Below are 20906 nucleotides of genomic sequence, written 5' to 3' on the forward strand. Positions count from 1 at the left end.
TCCATCCTTCAAAACAATATTGAAGTCAAGTTTTGAAGGCCTCAAATAATGGGCAATAATCCACTCATCATCCTCATCATCTCAATCCTTTTCCTCTCATCACAAACCATCTCCGTAGCCCGTGAGAGTGAGGAAACCAAATTTAGCTATATTAGGGGAGCTGAGAATGGCCCAGAGAAATGGGGAAAACTTAACACAAATTATACACTCTGCAATGCTGGTCAAATGCAGTCTCCCATTAATATTGATGACTCAACTGTTAATGTTACCTCCAAATTTGGGGAGTTGATTCAGCGTTACGAACCGTTTGAGGCTAGAATCATAAACAATGGCAATTCTCTTCAGGTAATTAATTAGTTCAAGTAGTGGTTTTTATTTTGTTGGATTTAGAACTGTTCAAGAGTGGAAATTTGAGGTCCAATAGTTTGGAATCTGGGCCCAAGAAAATGACTTAGACCAAGATAGATGATTCGGACTTGGATAGGTGACCTAGGGCTCAAGCCGGCCCCGGATGACTAGTCATTCTCATCTCGGAGCCCACCTTTGGGTCCACCAAGTGGGCTGGCCCGTTCCAACGGTCCACCAAGTGGGCTTTGGCACGTTCTCACGGTCCACCAAATGGACTTTGGTTTGTTTTCGTAGCCCACCAAGTGGGCTTTGGTTAGTTCTCGTGACCTACCACGTGGGCTTTGACCTGTCCCGAATGGCTAGTCATTCTCATCTTGGAGCCCACTTTTGGATTTGGAATGGTGGGCTTTGGCCCATTCTCGTGGCCCACCATGTGGCCTTTGGTTTGTTCTCACAGCCCATTGTGTGGGCTTTGGTTTGTTCACACAACTCATTGTGTGGGCTTTGACTTTGTCTCGCGGTCCACCATTATTTTAAAAAGTTTATGAATTGAGCTTTCATGGGTATATATAAATGACTATTGTCTTGGTGACTTTGACCTGTTCTCACAGCCCACAAATCATGGTCCACACAATATTATGTGGATCATAATAAAAAGTATATTTTTAATATAATAAATGTACATTATTTTTGTACTGAATGTATATTATATAATATAATGTACACTCAGTACACAAATAATGTACATTCCCTGAATACAATGTACATTATTTTTGTACTGAATGTACATTAATTTTGTATTGAATATACATTATTTTACCGTATACAAAATATGATCCACACAACTTGTGTGAACTATGATCCACAGAATAATAATTGCACTGCGTGCATTTTTAGGAAGTCTATTGAGCTTCTCTTGGTATAAATGACCATTGTCTTGGCTAATAGTCTTAAATTAATCCACCCAATATTATTACAACCCACCCCTTTTACTATTTTATGCTTCTAATTTATGCAGATTTAGTTGATCTACATAATCTCGGGTCAATTATATAAATTGTTGCATACTTGCATGCATGCATGCAGATCCAGTGGACAAGTGATAAGGCCGGAAAGATCATCATTAACGGTACCGACTACTTCATTCAAAATTGTCACTGCCATACTCCCTCTGAGAACACTGTGAACGGCAAAAAGTATGATATGGAGATGCATCTGGTTCATAAGAGTACAAAAGATGAATTTGCTGCTGTCTCCCTCTTATTCAAAATTGGAGAACCTGATAGTTTCCTTGGACAAGTAAGTACCCACAATTCAATTCATCTTATATACATATACATTAATTAATTTCTTGGTTCCACTCCAGTTTCTGAACAGCAGCATCAAGCAAGTTGGTCGCAATGGTGCAGATTTAGGTGTCCTTAATCCAAGAAAGATCGGATATGAGGGCAAGAAATATTACAGATTCATTGGTTCCCTCACAACCCCACCATGCACACAGGGTGTCATCTGGACAGTAATCAAGAAGGTCTGAATCTTAACCTTAACCACCCTAACACCCAATCAAGATGGCTAAGGATACACACTTGTAACCACAAGGTCACGAGTTTAAATCTCAACCTTCTTGATTTGAACCGATCAACTATTGACAACCTAGGCTGGTTTACCTAGCTATGGGCAACTTGGGCAGGTTGGTTTACCTAGTTATGGGCAACTTGGACAGGCTAGTTTACCTAGCTATGGGCAATCTTACCTAGCTATGGGCAATCTGGGCTGGCTGTTTTACCTAGCTATGGGCAATCTGGGCTAGTTTGTTTACCTAGCTATAGTTAACCTGGGTTGGTTGGTTTACCTAGCTATAGTCAACTTGGGTTGGCCGGTTTACCTAGCTACGAGCAACCTGAGCAGGGCCGGTTTACCTAGCTATAGTCAACTTGGGCTGGCCGGTTTACCTAGCTACGGGCAACCTGAGCAGGGCCGGTTTACCTAGCTACGAGCAACCTGGGCAAGTTGATTTACCTAGCTATGTGCAACTTGGGTTGACTGGTTTACCTAGCTATGGACAACCTGGGTTAATTCCTTAACCGACTAGGGTCATAAGGTCGGATTTACTCAATACATACCCTTGGATTCTCTCACTCACACAATGACAAACTGACTCAATATATACCCTTGGATTCTCTCACTCACACAATGACAAACTGTTGGATTTTGTAGTCAAAGACTTTATCACAGGACCAGATAAAGTTATTAAAGGAAGCTGTTGATGATGTAAGTACTGAATTATCTATCTAGCTAGATCGAATCTGTGACACATATATACATTGAATGGTACAAACATTTGATGTTTTGAATTTGTTGTTTAGGGTTACGAGAAAAATGCAAGGCCAGTGCAACCACTCAATGGAAGGACAGTATATCTCAATCAACCAAAGGAACGTCGTTGCCGGTCTTATTTTTAAAGAGCACCCATCCAGCCATTTAATTATACGCACATATATATACACAAACTGTAGCATGTGCTGTTTAGGAAGTATATATATGTATTGAGGGAGTGATGCGCCTGAGCTTTTAAATATGTATTGTAATCTTCTCCCAAAAAAGTTGAGTTTTCAATCCAAGATCCCACCACTCGGCCAGACAGAATATTTAAGAATGATTGTATCGTATGTTAGCAGCAATTATACTGGTGGACTGTGGTTCAAAAATGATTTCGTTTCTTTTTAAGTAAAGAAACGCTTAAAGAAACAGTGGTTAACGGAGCGCGTATTTAGAAACAGTGGTTAACGGAGCGCGTATTTTTTGGTGTGTTAATAACCAATTGATTTTTACATTACATCACGTATTATTTTTATATTATTAAATGAAAATTGCAATTGAATTGAAATGAAATTGTAACTGTGTTGAAATGAAACTGTAGTGTATACAAAATGAAATTGAATAACAATTTCACATATTTGAGTGAATATTGCCCTGTGAAACTGTAGTTATATCAGAATAATATTGTAGTTAACCCAACAGGGTAGCTCAAGTGACAAATGAGCTCTCTTTGTAGGGAAAATTCTAGGATAACTCGGGTTCGATTTCCACAAGTGACGACGATTCCTTTTCGGCCAGCTTTTCCCGTTAAACGGACAGAGAAAGACCCATCATTCTAGTTATGTTAAAATGAAACTGAATAACATTTCACATATTTGAGTGTATATTGTGCAATGAACCTATAGTTATATTGAAATGATAAGAATGTAGTTGTGTTTTAATTAAACTAGTGTATATAAAATGAACTAAATAACATTTTCACATATTTGAGTGTATAATATCAAATGAAATTGTAGTTATATCGAAATGAAATTGTAATTTTGTTAAAATGGAACTGCAGTGTATACAACATGAAACTGAATAACAAAGTTACTTTTTGCGAACAGCACAGAACAGCGCGAAACGGGTGTCGTTTATTTTCATTAAACAAAACAACGTCGTTTTGATACGCGGTCCACAGTATAATTTGTCGTATGTTAGTGCTTCTTTAAAATTAAAAAAAAAAAAATCTTATCTTCTATCACATTGCAAAGTCTTTGAACTTTTGGATGAATTATTACTTTATTAAAATATTTTCAAACATAATAATTACATACGTTATGTTTAATAATTACGGAGTCTATATTTGTATGATTCATGATCATGTAATTACATTTTTTATAAATATATTTAATTAAAACAGCATTATAGTTAAAATTTTCGTGAGACCATTAACTTTCAAATCAATTTTAATAATGGATGATTCCTACGTTTTAAATGGTCATTTTGTATTGAATAATTATTGTCATTTTCAAACATAATAATTACATACGTTATATTTATATTTGTATGATTCTCGTTTAATTTAAAGTATATTTATTATATAAAATATAAATAAAGAGTTGAATCAATATAATATACATTTATATATGTAGTATATACGTCTTTTGTTTCAAAAGTAAAAGTCGCGCTTAGTTGGTGAGAAATTAAAGGTTGAACTTTTATATTATACAAATCAATATATAAAAATTTTAATCCCCTCAAAAAATAAATAAATAAATAAATAAATATATATATATATATATATATATATATATATATATATATATATATATATATATATATATATTAATATAAAAATATATTTTAAAAAATAAGCGGGCTGGACATTTTTTTTATTTCACGTTGGAATACCTCCAATATAATAGCTACAATTGAAAAGATACAAAGTAATATATATAATGACAAGTATAGACATACGTAGACATAATACTATTAAACAACTTATCACAACTTAAGTTATTTCTATTATAGTGACTATATGAATTGAATGAAGGTTATATCCTTCATTTATGTCCATTTTTTCATTATAAATTTTTTATACATTATGCTATAAAAATTGTACCATATGTAATATTTTGGATAACATACCTTACCATTATCATCCACTGCACCAAATATTTCTTATCTTCTTCAATAATAATAATAATAATAATAATAATAATAATAATAATAATAATAATAACATGTTTTCAAATAATAATAATAATAATATACACATTATATATTGGAGTTATATATATATATATATATATATATATATATATATATATATATATATATATATTAGTTATTTTTCAAAATATAAATATCAAATTTATAAAAATGTTGGGCACATATTGAAAATACTAGTATAATTAATATGTACTAGAAAATATATAATTAATTAATAAATATACTATATACAAAATGCCAAAATGTATAATAAGTACTTTAATATTTTAATGTCTTTATTGATCAATCATTCATACGCATGTCATGACTCTAATCTCTATTATTTCAATCTCGTTATTATTATTTTAACTATTTTATCACTCTTCCAAAAGTTGATAATTTAAAATTAGAATAATTAAACCCTCTAACCACGTACGCCGTTCCTGTTAAATCCTTGGAAATTTTGCCAATGAAACGTAAAACAGTAAAACGTTATAATTGTAAATGTTGAGAAAATACTAATTTTATTGGGAAAAGGTACAAATAAGTCATTGGACTATTTTAAAAATAGCAATTAAGCTATATATTCAACTAAAATAAGCTCCAAAATCATCAATGAACCCGGCAAAAAAAAAGTAATTGATGTTTTTAACAGGTTAACAACAAGTTTTCGCTGATTAAGATGACATGTGTTTATTTTATTTTATATTTTATAATTATTATTATCCTACTTGGGTTACAATAAGCATTTTACCAGCTATTATATTTTTTTTTATTATTACTATCTTACTTGGTCTACCATATATGGATGTCGAGAAAATATACCACATGAACGGAGGAGTTGGGCAAACCAGCAATTTCAAGAACTCTTCCTGCAAGTAACTCTTCAGGAACAAGTGAGCTAAAAGGTTTGAATTATTGGTCTTGTTTGGTAAAATAATTAGCGTATAAGTCAATTTTAGCTTATTTGATCACTATTAGTTGTTTGACTTGGTTTAAAAACCAATATAAGTGTTTGGTTAATTAGTCTTTTGTACTTCAAAATGTTAAAATTTAAAAAGCTACTCAAAACAATTTTTTCAATTAGCTTTTGAGAAAAGAAATTATACCAAAGAGCTATCAGCTAACATCTAATTTACCAAACATCTTTCTACAATCAGCTAATGTTATCAACTAGTTATACCCTCTAATTAATTCAATCAGCTAACATCATTCACCAAACAATCGTTATGCCATGGAACCGTGTTCACCATGGTTCTAACGGTGTTAGTACACCATTATCTTCTTTTTTTTTTTTTTTAATTAATTGCGTGACTTTTCTTCTTCATTTTCACATTTCGCGGTTTCACTTTAATTTAAGGTGAGCAATGATTTCGGATATTCATAAATTATGAATTCATGTCTGCACAATAACTTTGGAACCATGCCTACACATTCCCGTCCGAAATCACGGACATTCATAAATTATGAGTCCATGCTAGACATTCACTTTGGAACCATGCCTACACATTCACTTTGGAACCATGAGATTATGAATTTTCTGTTATAAGATTATGAATTTTCTGTTATGAGATTATGAATTTTCTGTTATGAAATTATGAATTTTCTGTTATGAAATTATGAATTTTCTGTTATGAGATTATGAATCTACATTACATTCATAATCTCATAACAGAAAATTCATAATTTAATAAATATTTTACTTTTATGCGATTATGAATTTTCTGTTATGAGATTATGAATTTACATTACATTCATAATCTCATAACAGAAAATTCATAATTTGATCAAACACGCGCCGTTAACTCCACATACGTGATTTTTTTTTTTTTTTTTTTTTTTTTTGCATAAAAACGACGTCGTTTGGACTTGTGTTCGCCGTTCACGGTGAACACGTTTCCCGGACATAATTTGCGTTCACCAAACAGGACCATTATATTCCACATGAATGGATGAGTTGGGCGTTGCGGTGGTGGGCTCCGGTTTCAAGATGGGTGCGACCGGCAGCTGCCCGCCGAACTTGAAGCCAGTAACTTGCTGTAGCATCTCCCAACACTTCCGCTTTTTGATCTTCTCGTTCGCACCGCCACCCACACTCTGCCACTTCGGCCCCCGCCTTCTCGTTCTCCGACCTGCTCAAAACCATCGGCTCGAAAGCATTGGGAGTCCCAACCAGCATATCCTCCGTCTCATTTTATCTGTATTACTTACTATCTATTGGTCAAAACAACTCTTTTTTCTGTTTATTTTCTTTAGTATTTTTTACTTATTTTTTAATTTGATTTTTTTGTGTAATTTCTAAATATATAAATTTTGTATACTAATTTTAAATTTAATATTATAAAAAATAAATTAAAAATAATTTCAGTTAAATCTCGTTAATCAAACTAGACACATAAAATGAGACCGATGGAGTATAGTATTAAATGGAAATCACTTATTATTGGACAGCTTTTTCATGTGTTTCTGTTTCGAAAGACGAAAGGGTAGAGAATCTGAAGTCTCACTTGTTTGTAATTTGTATTTTCTATTTTCCGCTGAAAGCTTCTCAACACTCTTCCATCAAACAAGATTATTCTTTTTCTCACATACTCTTATCTTTCTATTGCTTTTCTAGACTCTAGACTCGAATCTATTCGGCAAAATTTTCCAAAACCCAAACGCGAGAATGAATTTTTTAATTACCCATTTGCCCAGTGCCGATTCGTTTGCTCCTTCAGCTTTCCCATATTGTCTAAACCCCTGAATCGATAGCTTTGATTGATTGTTCTTTTGGTTTTCTGATTCAAAGGGTTGTTTCAATTTTGTTGCTTTCGACAAGTTTCAAATCATGGCAGGCAAAGGAATGCAGGTGTTGGAGTGGAAGAAGGATGGGTTCTCTTCGAATACTCAGTTGGGGTTTCAATGGAGTCTACAAGATGCGAGCTTTTGCCCCGGTGGGCTCTTTGCCTGTGTGGGTCAAATGGGGGGGAGTATGTCGGATTCCCGGGACGAGAACGGGCCGGGCTTCAAGCTCCCCCCCAATTTCGATTTGTACGCCAAATACTTCTCATCACTTGAGGGGTTTAAGATTCTTGGCAATTCCGAGGAGGAAGTGGCTGCGAGGAAGAAGAAACCTAGGCTCAAGCTTAAGGTTAAGGTTTCGAATCCTTCATTGAGGAGGTTGATAAGTGGTGCAATTGCAGGGGCAGTTTCAAGAACTGCTGTAGCTCCATTGGAGACCATTAGGACTCATTTGATGGTTGGGAGTAGTGGGCATTCGACAACCGAGGTGTTCCACTCTATAATGGCACATGAAGGGTGGACTGGATTGTTTAGGGGTAATTTGGTTAATGTGATTCGTGTCGCCCCTAGCAAGGCCATTGAGGTATAATTTTTTTTGGTTAAGTTCATAAGTTGTGCTTCTATCTCGTGTTCGTTGCTTAATTGAGGCGTTATTTGTTGTTGTTGGCAATGGATTCTAGAACCGAATTGATTAGTTGTGTGGATTCCACAATGAGCTTTTAGGGCCTTATTAAGTTCATAGGTTGTGCTTCTATTTCGTGTTCATTGCTTAGTCGAGGCGTTATTTGTTGTTGTTGGCAATGAATTCTAAAACCGAATTGGTTAGTTGTGTGAATTCCACAATGAGCTTTTAGGGCCTTATTAAGTTCATAGGTTGTGCTTCTATTTCGTGTTCATTGCTTAATTGAGGCATTATTTGTTGTTGTTGGCAATGAATTCTAAAACCGAATTGGTTAGTTGTGTGAATTCCACAATGAGCTTTTAGGGCATTATTAAGTCATAGGTATTGTAAAAACATTGGCACCATCTTTGTTCTCGATAGGTTGAGAAGTTGCTTAATGTGGAGCTGTGTTAGCTGCATTAGTTTCTTATTATTATGTCAAGGATCATCTTTGTTGTCGTATTCATTTGCCAAACAGTATATCTAGTTTTCCCTTTTAAACGTGCTCATACTAGAGGCGGTTGGGTTAGTATCTTAAAGCTTTTATAGTCTTTATTTGGGGCGGGCAGTTTAGGCTAGGGGTGGCATCGTTTCTAATCCTGGATTTGAACTTTCATATGGTACTCGGGAATAAACAATCTTTACGAAAGTAGCAAGGATATGGCAACATTATCTTTCTTATATGATGAGTTCTCGAAAGCTCAAGATAAGTAATACTAAATACTCCCACGTTTAGTTGTAATTGTGAGAGTGTGCCTTGATTCCCTTAATACGCAGCAGCACTTTTTAAAACAATTTGATAGCTCCAATTGAACAAAATCCAATTTATAGTATTTCTTTCTCTTTTGTTAAAAGGTCAGCAAACGTAGTAGCTCATGTTCTAGCTAAAGCTGCTTGTTCTATCATCTTCGAATCTTTGATAGCTTGAGGCTTGATTTGTATTAATATATCTTTTGATCCTTCTCTCGGAAAAATGTATTTCTTATGTTAGTTAGTTGGGATGCAAAATCTCTTATGCACTAGAGATTCACTTTTCTTCGAAATTGGAAAATTGTTATCATTTGCTTTGCCATGGAAAAGGGACATGTATTCGCCTTCAATTTACCGTTTATATTGTATCTTAGCTGAAAGTTATTTGTGTGCTTTTTTGCAGCTTTTTGCTTACGACACGGTTAATAAGAACTTGTCGTCCAAACCCGGTGAGCAGCCTAAACTTCCGATCCCCGCTTCGTTAGTTGCGGGAGCGTGTGCTGGTGTAAGTTCAACATTGGTGACATATCCTCTTGAATTGGTCAAGACCCGACTAACAATCCAGGTAATTTCGCGATGTTTCTTTGCAGACACGGACTTTTGGCGTTAATAATACAGGGTTGAATGATTTTCTTGAAACTGTAGAGAGGAGTTTACGAAGGTCTACTCGATGCATTCGTAAAAATATTGAAAGAGGGGGGCGTGAGAGAGCTCTACCGGGGTCTCACCCCGAGTTTAATCGGAGTGATTCCATATGCTGCGACGAACTACTTCGCGTATGACACACTGCGAAAATCCTACACGAAATTCTTCAAACAAGAGAGAATCGGCAACATCGAGACCCTTTTGATCGGGTCCATGGCGGGAGCTATATCCAGCAGCGCCACGTTCCCTCTAGAAGTGGCCCGTAAGCACATGCAGGTAGGGGCGGTTAGCGGGAGGCAAGTATACAAGAACGTGATTCATGCCCTCGCCACCATCCTCGAACAGGAAGGTATCCCGGGATTGTACAAAGGGCTCGGGCCCAGCTGCATGAAGCTGGTGCCGGCTGCCGGGATTTCTTTCATGTGTTATGAAGCGTGCAAGAGGATATTGGTAGAGAAAGACAACGAGGAGTAGAAGAGCTTCTTACGGTACGAGACACACATAAGGTAGATTGATTGAAGTTCATTAGCGTCTTGCATTTGTTTACGTTACAGCACTTCACTATCCTGACCCCCCGGTGTTGAGCAACATAACGTTACCCCGGGAAGTTGTTAAGTAGCATTTGCTGTTTCTTCTAAGTCAAGAAATTACATCTGATTGCAAAGAAATTTTGGAGACAATAAGGGGAGATGAATGGTTTTAAGTTTGTGCAAATCACAGAATTGGTATTTTACAAGTGAAATTGTATCAATTTTGTTTATCCCAATTTGTTATGATGGAATGGAATCCCCCAATTTCAGGAGAAAAAAACCAAAGTGAATGTCCAGAAATGATTGTTGTAGTCAAATAGTCACCAGAGCTAGGCAAATTATACTATGAAATGTGGACGACAGATAAATGTTCATTTTTAGTATACTGAAGATTCATATCTAATATTTTGAAAGTTCATTTTTTAGTACTCCGTAGTATATATGAAAATAAAATTTTAGTAAATAAAAATGAACCTTTAGAAAGTGAGCATTCAATTTATTAAATGAACATTTAGTATATTAATTAATAATGAACCTTATTTTAATGGTCTATCTTTTAAGATGGATCATTATCCATTGTTCCCAAAAGGTTGAATCTCTAATCCCAAAGGCCCGACAGAGCATTTGGAAGGATGTAAATTATGGTAACTCAACTGAATACATAAGTTAGACTTTTGCACTGCCGCTGATGAAACTCTATCCCTGATTATTTATTGTTCCCAAACTTCATTCTACATAAGTTAGACTTTTGCACTGCCGCTGGTGAAACTCCGCCTATTCCTGATTATTTAATATTTATTGTTCCCAAACTTCATCCTTGTGATCAATTGAGCTACCCCTGCAGATAATGGATAATAATCCAAGATATAATGATTGCCAAAGCTAATACTCGCTCTTTGAACCAATCCAATCTTATTATGTTACGAAAATGTTATCTAAATTCAATTGTGTATTGACATTTCTACTAACCAATCTAATCCTAGAGTGCGTTTGGTTTGAACATGGGAATCGAAGTTGGAATGAGTTGCATGTTTGGTAGTAGACTGGAATTAGAATGATTATCAATATGATTGTTTGAATATGTATGACGCTATAATTGAAATAAAAATTTTAAAAATACAAAAACAAAAAATCAAGACAATTGATTATAATATATTGACATTCAAACACCAATATGAACAAAAAATTAAAACAAAAATCTAAAAGCAATAATCTAATGTAATGATGAGGAGGCGGTAAAATGAGGAGTTATAATGCTGAATTAATGGAATGATACCTAATTCAAATTAGGTGATGAGTATTTTAATTATAGGGATGATCAAATCATATATCTATGTTTTAAAAAGTTGTCAACTAAATATATAACTTACATTCTCATTTCTTGTGTCTAACTCCATGAACCAAATACACCGTTATTATGTTAGGAAAAATAAATTCAATTGTGTAGTGACATTCAACTACTAAGTTAACAAACTATCTTCTATCATCTCATCACACTTTAATGCTCTCACTAGGGTCACAAGCTCTCTCATAACTGAGCTCGGAACGTGTTTCACTCGAGATAACATTTTTTATTAATTAGAAAGAAAAAGTGTCAAATAAACTCTTAAGTTAACGAGCTATCGTCTACAACAAAATTACATTGACAATTATGGTTTTTAAGAAAACAAATACAAGAACATCAACAAATTACTTTTCTTTTTAGGTCCTGAAGTTGCTGCCATGAATACATTTGTGAAGAACATCCTGTCAGAGAATACTTTTCACACTACAAATTTAAACAAATTTTGGTCACTGCCAAGTAACAGCAGAAGTCTATGACAAAATACCCATCCCAAACCATTCTTGCAAAGAAACATGATACAACAATAGCTTAACTATAAGACCATCCCCCGCGCAATTTTCGCACCTCGGTTTCTTGCCTATATACACGGTTACACTGCCGGTTTAGGGCTTTCCTTCGACAAAATGGCATCCAAAACCGGCTAGCAGTTGATGCCACATTGACCCCCTGCGGCCGCTTTTGCGCTGTCCGAAGTGAAGGGGTCTATTCGCACCCATAGCAAAGAGAAGATGGATGCAAGAAGTATGGACCAGACGATGACGATGGTGGGAGTGCGGTTCTGCCTGCCCAACAGACCTTTGAGGAACGGATACAAGTGCACGATGACCCAAATGGCGAAGAACAGTCTCCCGAATAGAGGGCCCCACGACTGATACCCGCTGTTTATGGCGAACGAGACGCCTGCCACTATGCCTACGAGGTTGACTATAAGGACTGTGGTCGGGGGAATGAGAAGGGATGTCCACTTGAACACGTAAAGCTCAGCGAAATCTCCATCTTCATCGGAAGCCTTTGAAGTGACGGTGAAATTGGTATCAATCCCGGCAAGTACTTTTAGAAGGCCTTGGAACACGGCAAAAAGATGAGCGGATGTGCCACCGATGACCCAGAACTGTTCGTTTCTCCACCAATCCTCGATGCTGACACCGCTCCACCTAAGCTCCAATATACCGGTGGCGAAAATGGATATGAAGAGGAGAATGAACCAAGCGCTAGCATAGTTGCTTATCTGCAGAAAATTGATTAGATGTTATTCGGGATTCTAGAGAAGTTTATTGATGCCTTCAACCATAGTTGCAGTAGGCACTAGTCGGGCAGTAGAGTAGCGCCTAGCGCCTAGACGGCCTAGGCGGCTAACTAAAAAAAACCAGTGCATGTGTGTGGGTGTATATATATATATATATATATATATATATATATTAGCAAGGCCATGTCGGTCGAGTTAACTCGTCCAAATAGCCAAATTTGGCCGAGTTCGCCTCCAACTCGGGCGAGTTAGGTGCCTAGGCGGCCGACCGCCTAGACAACCTAGGGGTGAAATCGCCACAGCCTAGGGGCGCCTAGGCCGATTTTTGCAACATTGCCTTCAACTAGTACCCAAAAACAAGAAGCAATGGAAACGAAAATTCTTCACATGACATACCTCGGGAACAATAAATTTCCCGGTGAGAAGACAGATAGCAGGGAGAATGCAGTAAGCAAGCAATGGAATGGAGGTGATGGGATAAACGATGGTGTTAATATACGCTATTCTTTCCAAGAGTTTCAGTCTTCCATTGTAGCCATACCATATCGGGCAATGCCGGCTAAGGAGAATTTCAATGGATCCCAAGGCCCACCGGAGCACTTGGTTCAAACGATCCGAAAGATTTATAGGAGCAGACCCTTTAAATGCCGGGCGAGGAGGCACGCAATAGATAGAAATCCATCCTCTTGCGTGCATCTTAAATCCGGTCAAGATATCCTCGGTGACAGACCCATAGATCCATCCAATCTGATTACAGAAAACATATCCCAATCAATTCGCATTTCATATTGTGACTCAATACGTACACGATCAGAAATACATGCATATTCAAGCATCATGTCATCGTGCCATACCTCTTTTCCCCATTCGGTCTTGTCCTCGTACCCACAGCTAATGACATGGATTGCTTCTTTCAAAAGTGTTGCGGGATTAGTTGATGGCGGAATGCCTCCCTGTTCCATAAAGGTAGCAGCGATAAAAACGGGAGACTGACCAAACCGCTTCTCTAAGCTCTTCTGAGACATGAGAAGAGTCTTGTCTTCATCATATCCTGCATATCCAAAAGGAATGATGTCAAAGAAAAGCAAAGTAACACAACCTTTCATTCTTATTGGCAGTATCATCTATTATCAAAGTTGCAGAAGGCGCTAGGTGCTAGTCGGGCATCCAGGGGCACCTAGCACCTAGGCGGCCTAGTAATCTGAGTATATCGTCTCCACTTTTCCCACCCATGGCTAGGAGTTTGTTAGACTATTATAATCCCCCAAACTAGTCAACTACATATATTAGATGGTTAGTTGAGTACATGACTGGAGAAATATAGAAGATGAGTAGCCGAGTAGGCAAAAAAAAACCACTCAGCTGAGTTGAGCGCCAACTCGGCCGAGTTAGGCACTCACCTCAGCCGAGTCGGCGCCTAGGGTGCCTAGTCGGCCGGTTAGTCGGTTAGCCGACTAAAAGCCGCCTAGGGCTGAAATTGCCTCGGCATAGGGGTGCCTAGCACCTAGTCGCCGCCTAGGCCGATTTTTACAACACTGCATTATTATGAAGGGATACCTTCCACGCCGTCTTCATTGTCCTCCAAATTAAAAATAGGAATGGTAGATTCAGTTCTTTGAACTGCTCTCTTTTTATCGATATATTTCTTGTCACCACGCCCTCCCTTCTTTCTCGAGCCACAACAGCTCTTCACAATAATGTTCGGCTCCAAATCAGCTTCAGTTAAGACCGGATCGTAACCATATAAGGCTTGCCTGTTAAAACAACACCCGGTTCCCACATAGACGGGACCCTGAAGGCCATCCAGCCCCTTCAAGTTGATCTGGGAAACGGGTACATAAGCAATGAGCACTCTCGATAGCCCAACAGAAAAATTACCAATTACCTAAAAGGATACACTACAAATCTTAAGAGAGACCTACATCGAAGAACACAATGTTGCGGTTGGCATATCGATCGTGCAAGTCAATGCCATCAAACCTCTGGGGGAATTGAACATAGCACGTCTTCTTTCCATAAGCAGGATCCATCATGAAACACATGGCTTCTTTAAGTGCTTTGCTGTTGTTAAAGTAGTGATCACAATCGACATTCAAAAGATACGCTCCATTCGTGAGGACAGCAGAAACTCGAATCTGCAGAAAATCAGAAAACCTCATTTTGCATATTTACCAGCATTCCATTTACTTCAGGCATAACTACTAAAGCATAAAAAGTAGAGCTTAGGCACATTTAAAAACAAAAAACAAAAAACAAAAAACAAAAAATCTGCTTTTCTTTGTCGAATGGAAAAAAACTCGGCTAACTCGGCCGAGTTGGGCACCTAGTTGGCCGGCTGACTAAAAGGCGCCTAGGCCCGAAATCCCCTCGATCTAGGGGCACCTAGGATGATTTTTGCAACAATAAATACTAGATCCAATATCAATATGAAGTATCCATTGCCTACCAAAGCATTCATAGCTCCGGCCTTTTTGTGGTGTTGGAATCCTGGCCTCTTTTCACGAGAAACATAAACCAGGCGAGGAAGTTCATTTCCATCTGTATCGAGCCCACCACTATGACCCAAGAAGACCTGTTAATTAAAAAAGCACACACACACACAAAAGAGAGGGGATTAAAAAAATAAAATAAAATAATAAAAATAAAAAATAAAACTAAAGAAATACTAATAAATACCTGGATCATTCCGGGATGATCCCTAGAGTTGTTTCCAGGCCAAGGGGTACCATCTTGCATTGTCCAACCCTCTTCAGGCATTTTTTGTGCTTTGGCAACAAGTGCATTGATACGTATCTTGAATTCATCATATTCCCTCTAAAAAATAAACCTTTCAGAACATAATAACTGAAAGAAATTTGTGCTGAACTGTCTCATAGATAAATCTCTATTGTGCTAGTAATTTGGACAAAAATGCAGGGAGAAATTAATACTAGGCTTGTTATTTTACCTTCATTGCCCTACGCTCTTTCACAAATGAAGGCAGAATCTTGTCCTTCAAATAATCAATCTTCTGAGAGAAATAGAATTCGGGAGCCCGAGGTTCGATATTAAACTTCTTGCAGAATGGCACCCATTTCCTTGCAAACTCTGCAGTTTCCGAGAGGGCTTCAAATGTCAACATTGCTGAACCATCATCAGAAACATAGCACGAGACCTTGTCTACAGGGTAATCCACCGCAAGGATCGACAGCACTGTGTTTGCTGTGACAAGAGGAGGCTCTTTCAAAGGATCCACAGTACTGACAAAAACATCCACTGGTGCTAACTGAGAAGGCTCCCCCTCCCTATCATATCTGACACAGTGATAAAACGATTATTTTTTTTGGTCAGGCCATGAGGTGTCCTGAGCAAACCCTAACTGTAGGAGGCACCTTTGCCCGTACCATACTCAGACTAATCCCCATTCACACCGGCCCGGCCCAATTAAGGGGCAAAGTGCTGGCCAGATTGGTTTTTCCATATGAGAGGGGGCTTGAACTCCCGAGCTCTCTTAGGGGATGAGAGTGCACGGCCACTCACGCCAACCAAGCTGGTTGTGATAAAAAGATGATTAAGACACCAAATCTATCACCAACAAGCAAATGGGAGTGGAAGATACGCTGAATAGAAAAAGTTTCTTGCAAGATGTTTTTTAGACTACCTTAATGCAAGCCTGTCCAGATAGGTCTCACGGTTGATGGGTGACCATTTTGGGAACTGATCCAAAAGCCAAGATAAGGCAAACCAAACTTCACAGATAACCGATACCAACCACAAAGGATAGGCATCATTCACAGGGTGAGTCAGCCGGTATTGCATGAAAAAGCCCAAGATGATCAACCGAAGTATAATTACAACCCGATAAGGGGTAAGGTGAGAAGAAGAGATAGGAATCACACGACTTAAAGGTTGGCGAGCATCATCAGCCCTGTAACAAGTTGAAGCAAATGTGAAATTCGACATCAAACTACATTTTTACTTGATTATTTAAGCATCATAATAACATTGAAAAGATGTCCTTGTTGCTTCCAAAAGCTTTACAGTCAACTTACATTCTTTATGTGTTTGGTTTTCATGGAATTTATATTGAAGGACATTTTAGAAACCAATTTATATTGAAGGACAATTTAGAAACAACTCACATTTGTAGCTCTTCTCCATTTGATCCTGTCCCCTCAATGTCTCCTTTCCCTTCCGAGTATCTGTTGGTTATTTGAGTCATACTTTTCTCCTGTTTAAGTTTCCAACCTTCTACTCTCTCTTTCCAGTCAACACTACCAAGCCCGTAAGAATTCAAGTCCTTTGAAGGGTCCACAATTCTCACAGGAACTGCAGAGTATATCTTCTTCAGAATTTTGCAAGGAAAAGGAATAGAAAGAATCACAGATTTACAGTAGAGGCATTAAAGTAAACTGTATACCTGGTTGCCTCGGGTCAAGGTATGGTAGGGAGTGGCCATGCTTGTCTCCGGGGCCCAGAGGTCCTGACATACTTCTTATAGATTGAGTATCTGGTGTTGCACTTAGAGGGATTTCACCAGAGATCTAAAAACAATCATATTGTCATATTATAAGCAGAAAGAGTAAAACAAAGATGACAAAGGAGTTCTATTAAAACAAGAAAGTACCAAGTATATTTGAACAGATTTTGTAACACAAACAAAGATAACCCATACAGAAGAAGAGTCAATTCTGTCTTTCATGCCCACTATCCAGTTAAAATCAAATCAAATTAAAGAACACTTATAAAGGACCTAGCTACAAAAATAATGAATATGACATGACTCAACAAGCATATAAAGAAACAGTTTGTATTTTCTTTGTTTCCATATTGATGACAAAGGTTCACAGATCAGGTCACTAAAATGACTTTTGAAAGATATGTTCTCAAAAAAGTAAAGTTTTTAGAGAATTTACATCTGAATGCATTTAATTTATTTCTTTATTCTACTTCACAGATATAATTAAGGACCCAACTAGCCCATGTTAAACATGAATGAAAAGCTAATAACACAGGGTTCATCCTCACTTACTGGCTGCCCATTTGTCAGAAGAGGAATTGGTTGGTGAGATTCATGTCTAGAGGACGAAGAGAGATCAACATCTTCTCCCTGCCACTTCCGTCTAGCCTTGACATTTCCTTCGCCATAATTGAACTCATTGACAAGGTCGTCAACATCCTCCTCCTCATCATCACCGTCAACTCGTGGGCTCCCTAACCGTGCAAAACAATGTTCAGATGATTACGATGATAATGTCATAATGAAATATGTGCATGTGTGTGGATATATAATTATTATATACACTGGCTTGACAGTGCATCCGCACGTTCTCACGGGAAGGCTTGTCTTGTATCAACATTTTATATATATTCGGGTAAAACATTTTATTCAAGTAGACTAACCTTTAAGCCTCTTGTATCGGGTCTTGCACTGGGGGCATGCTTGGTTCCCATCTTTGCGTTCATACTCATAACAAGTCCGACAAACAGGAAAGGCACACTCATTACAAGCAACAAATATATCACCATTAGCAGTCACCCCAACAGTATCACCGCAAATCTGACATATCTGACTATCCAGATTCTTCAGGGGCTTCGGCTGTATTTGACACAAGCCATGATAGTATACCGATCAGCCATTTCAAAAAAGACATCAATACAACCACTAAGCTACTACAATATCAAATCAGCATACACTATGAAAAGAAACCATATGTACATGGGAACAGAAAATTTACTATATCAAAGATGTTAAATAAGAGAAGGATTTTGCATTATATCACAAAATGGCAGATAATGAGTGGATTTTCAAAAGCATGATTCAATCTTCTCAATCAACAACTGTAATATCAGCTCTAATTAATTCAGCTCAAACTTAAAAAATAAAGATCAGACTGCCAAACCTTTCAAGCATTACCAAAATGTGCAGTTCAGGAAAACACTATGAGGGGTCAGTGTTTAACCCACCCCCAACCCAAATTTAAAAAAAAAAAAAAAAAAAAAAAAAAAAAACCCTTAAATCCAGTAAACATTACCTCAAGCACACTCTCAAGAACCATAATCCTTCCTTAAACTGTAAGAACCATAATAACACCTTTTTTTTTTCCTTCAAACTTTAAGGAAAAAAAAAAAAAATCCTAACTTTAGCTCAAGACTCAGTACTACTCTAGACATTCAGATCTAAGCACCAAAAATTTTTTTTTTTTTTAAATGTAAAATAATTTCAAGAATGCAAGTAGTCCAAATGGGTATTTCCACAAAAGCCTTACCGCACTATCAGAATCATGGCGGATCCGAACCAGCTCATTCCGCTTGTGCGACCCAGCAACCATCCCAGCACTTGCCTCCATTTCTTCTTCAAGAAACGGAGGATTTCTACAATATTATTGCACCTATTTCCGATAATTTACTACAATGTGGAAGAAAATTCGTGGAAACAAAAAAAATTTGGGGGGGGGGGGGGGGGGGGGGGTTTAATAAATAAAAGATAAAAGATAGATCTTAGAAAATCAGAAGAAATTCAGGAATGTAGAATCGAAGCTGCTGGGTATTGTTGTTGTGGCGTGGGTTAGTGTGAATTGACTTTGAACATCTGATTGCACTCTTCCATAGACTTAAACTCTGTAGTGAATGCAATGTGACCAATGTCTGTCATTTTATCATTTTTCTTTGACTATTTTAATATTCCGAATATGTTTTTATTTAACTTTGCTGTTAGGAACCGGTTGAAGCGGTCTCCTGTATGATGCATTGCTGATGTATAAATGTTACTCCGTATATACCACCACTCCACCAGAGTATTTTTAAAAATAATTTAAAATAAAGAATTTTTTTTTTAAATAATGTTTTAATGTAGTATGAACATATTTTATAGTTTCATATAATTTTTAAGAAAAATGGTTAACTAAGCTCCTAAGTTGTACTTGAAAAGTCAAATAGGTTATTAAACTTACAAAATACGTAATTAAACTCATAAATATGTTATTTTAGAGTACTGAAGCCCAATAATCGGTTGGTGAGATTTAATTGTAGGTGACTATGATTCTAGCAACTCTCCGACCAATTTCTTACGAGATTCTAGGAACAAACACCGGCGATAGTTGAACAGTCGCTGATCGCGTTGGTCGCCTTTTCTAGTCACGGGAGAAGCCTGACCAACTGGTTGCCTTCTCCAAACGATCGTCGGTCGCTGGTGTTTGTCTCGAAATCTCACCAAAAATTCGTCAGAGGCTGGATGGAGTTGTCGGAAGGTCGTTGGAGTTGGCTAGAAAGTTGCAGGAATCATAAGCAATCCACACATTTGTATTTTAATTTTTAAGAGATGTTTGTATTTTGGAAAATGCCCCTAGGGCAACCTGTATGCTGGTGCATCGTAGAGGGGAAGCATGTTTAATTGGTGCTGTAAGATGCACCAAATCAATGCACTAAACCAATGCATAAGTTCACACATTAATGATGGTTTGCACCAGAAAACCACCCCCCCCCCCCCCCTCTCTCTCTCTCTCTCTCTCTCTCTCTCTCTATATATATATATATATATATATATATATATATATATATATATATATATATATATATATATATAGGCTCCGGATCCCATGAGGTCACATAGATGGATGAGATTATGAGATCTCATCATATCCATTAGATCATTGCATATTAAAGGGTGAGATTGAAAGAGATATTCTATACATTTAAGGTAGTAGTCTATGCATAAGGGTGAATAAGTAATTGTAATATAAGAGCTATTTATGGTTACAAATAAATTGGAATATATTCCCTTCTAAGCATCAGATTATGGGATTGGATTATTTATTAACGGTAATATATTACTATTGATATTCTGGTGATTCCTGAACGCAATCATTCGCCAATCAGACTCAAAGTGCACCGTGTGTTTGACATCAACGACAACAGTGATGGCGCAAACGGACATAGGTATGTGCATCCGTATATGAACTGTTATTGGCTTTACGATTGGTGTGCATATATTATGATAAGTCTGTGCGTCGTGAAACCGTATTGTGCAAGTTAGTGCAGTACGAAGCGTGAGTGTCTAATGAGTGCATGAGGATGGCGTTTAATGCGAATATATTTACGAAGTGG

General features: G+C 37.2%; 3 protein-coding genes across 4 annotated transcripts; 2 read left to right on the forward strand and 1 right to left on the reverse strand.

The window, feature by feature from the left end:
• Positions 1-2994, forward strand: LOC109183167 (alpha carbonic anhydrase 4-like). Its single transcript, XM_019333353.1, has 5 exons — positions 1-345; positions 1435-1647; positions 1715-1876; positions 2566-2619; positions 2715-2994. The coding sequence occupies exons 1-5, from the start codon at positions 49-51 to the stop codon at positions 2808-2810; spliced, it is 822 nt and encodes a 273-aa protein (XP_019188898.1). The 5' UTR covers positions 1-48; the 3' UTR covers positions 2811-2994.
• Positions 2995-7332: 4338 nt separating this feature from the next.
• On the forward strand, positions 7333-10466 carry LOC109183166 (adenine nucleotide transporter BT1, chloroplastic/mitochondrial). Its single transcript, XM_019333352.1, has 3 exons — positions 7333-8227; positions 9459-9620; positions 9701-10466. The coding sequence occupies exons 1-3, from the start codon at positions 7691-7693 to the stop codon at positions 10172-10174; spliced, it is 1173 nt and encodes a 390-aa protein (XP_019188897.1). The 5' UTR covers positions 7333-7690; the 3' UTR covers positions 10175-10466.
• A 1435-nt stretch (positions 10467-11901) lies between these two features.
• LOC109183165 (cellulose synthase A catalytic subunit 1 [UDP-forming]-like) lies at positions 11902-19473 on the reverse strand. 2 transcript variants are annotated; one of them, XM_019333351.1, is made up of 15 exons: positions 19070-19473; positions 18204-18399; positions 17833-18014; positions 17221-17344; positions 16943-17129; positions 16462-16728; positions 15769-16114; positions 15498-15635; positions 15268-15393; positions 14744-14956; positions 14379-14643; positions 13676-13872; positions 13218-13568; positions 12218-12803; positions 11902-12178 (listed from the first exon to the last, which is right to left on the reverse strand). In XM_019333351.1, coding segments are annotated over exons 1-15 (3261 nt in total). In that variant the 5' UTR covers positions 19151-19473; the 3' UTR covers positions 11902-12176. The 2 variants fall into 2 exon arrangements, with proteins under 2 accessions (XP_019188896.1, XP_019188895.1); XM_019333350.1 differs by having other exon boundaries at positions 11902-12803.
• Between the last annotated feature and the right edge of the window lie 1433 nt (positions 19474-20906).

Source organism: Ipomoea nil, unplaced genomic scaffold (genome assembly GCF_001879475.1).
Source record: "Ipomoea nil cultivar Tokyo-kokei standard unplaced genomic scaffold, Asagao_1.1 scaffold1101, whole genome shotgun sequence".
NCBI lineage: Eukaryota > Viridiplantae > Streptophyta > Magnoliopsida > Solanales > Convolvulaceae > Ipomoea > Ipomoea nil.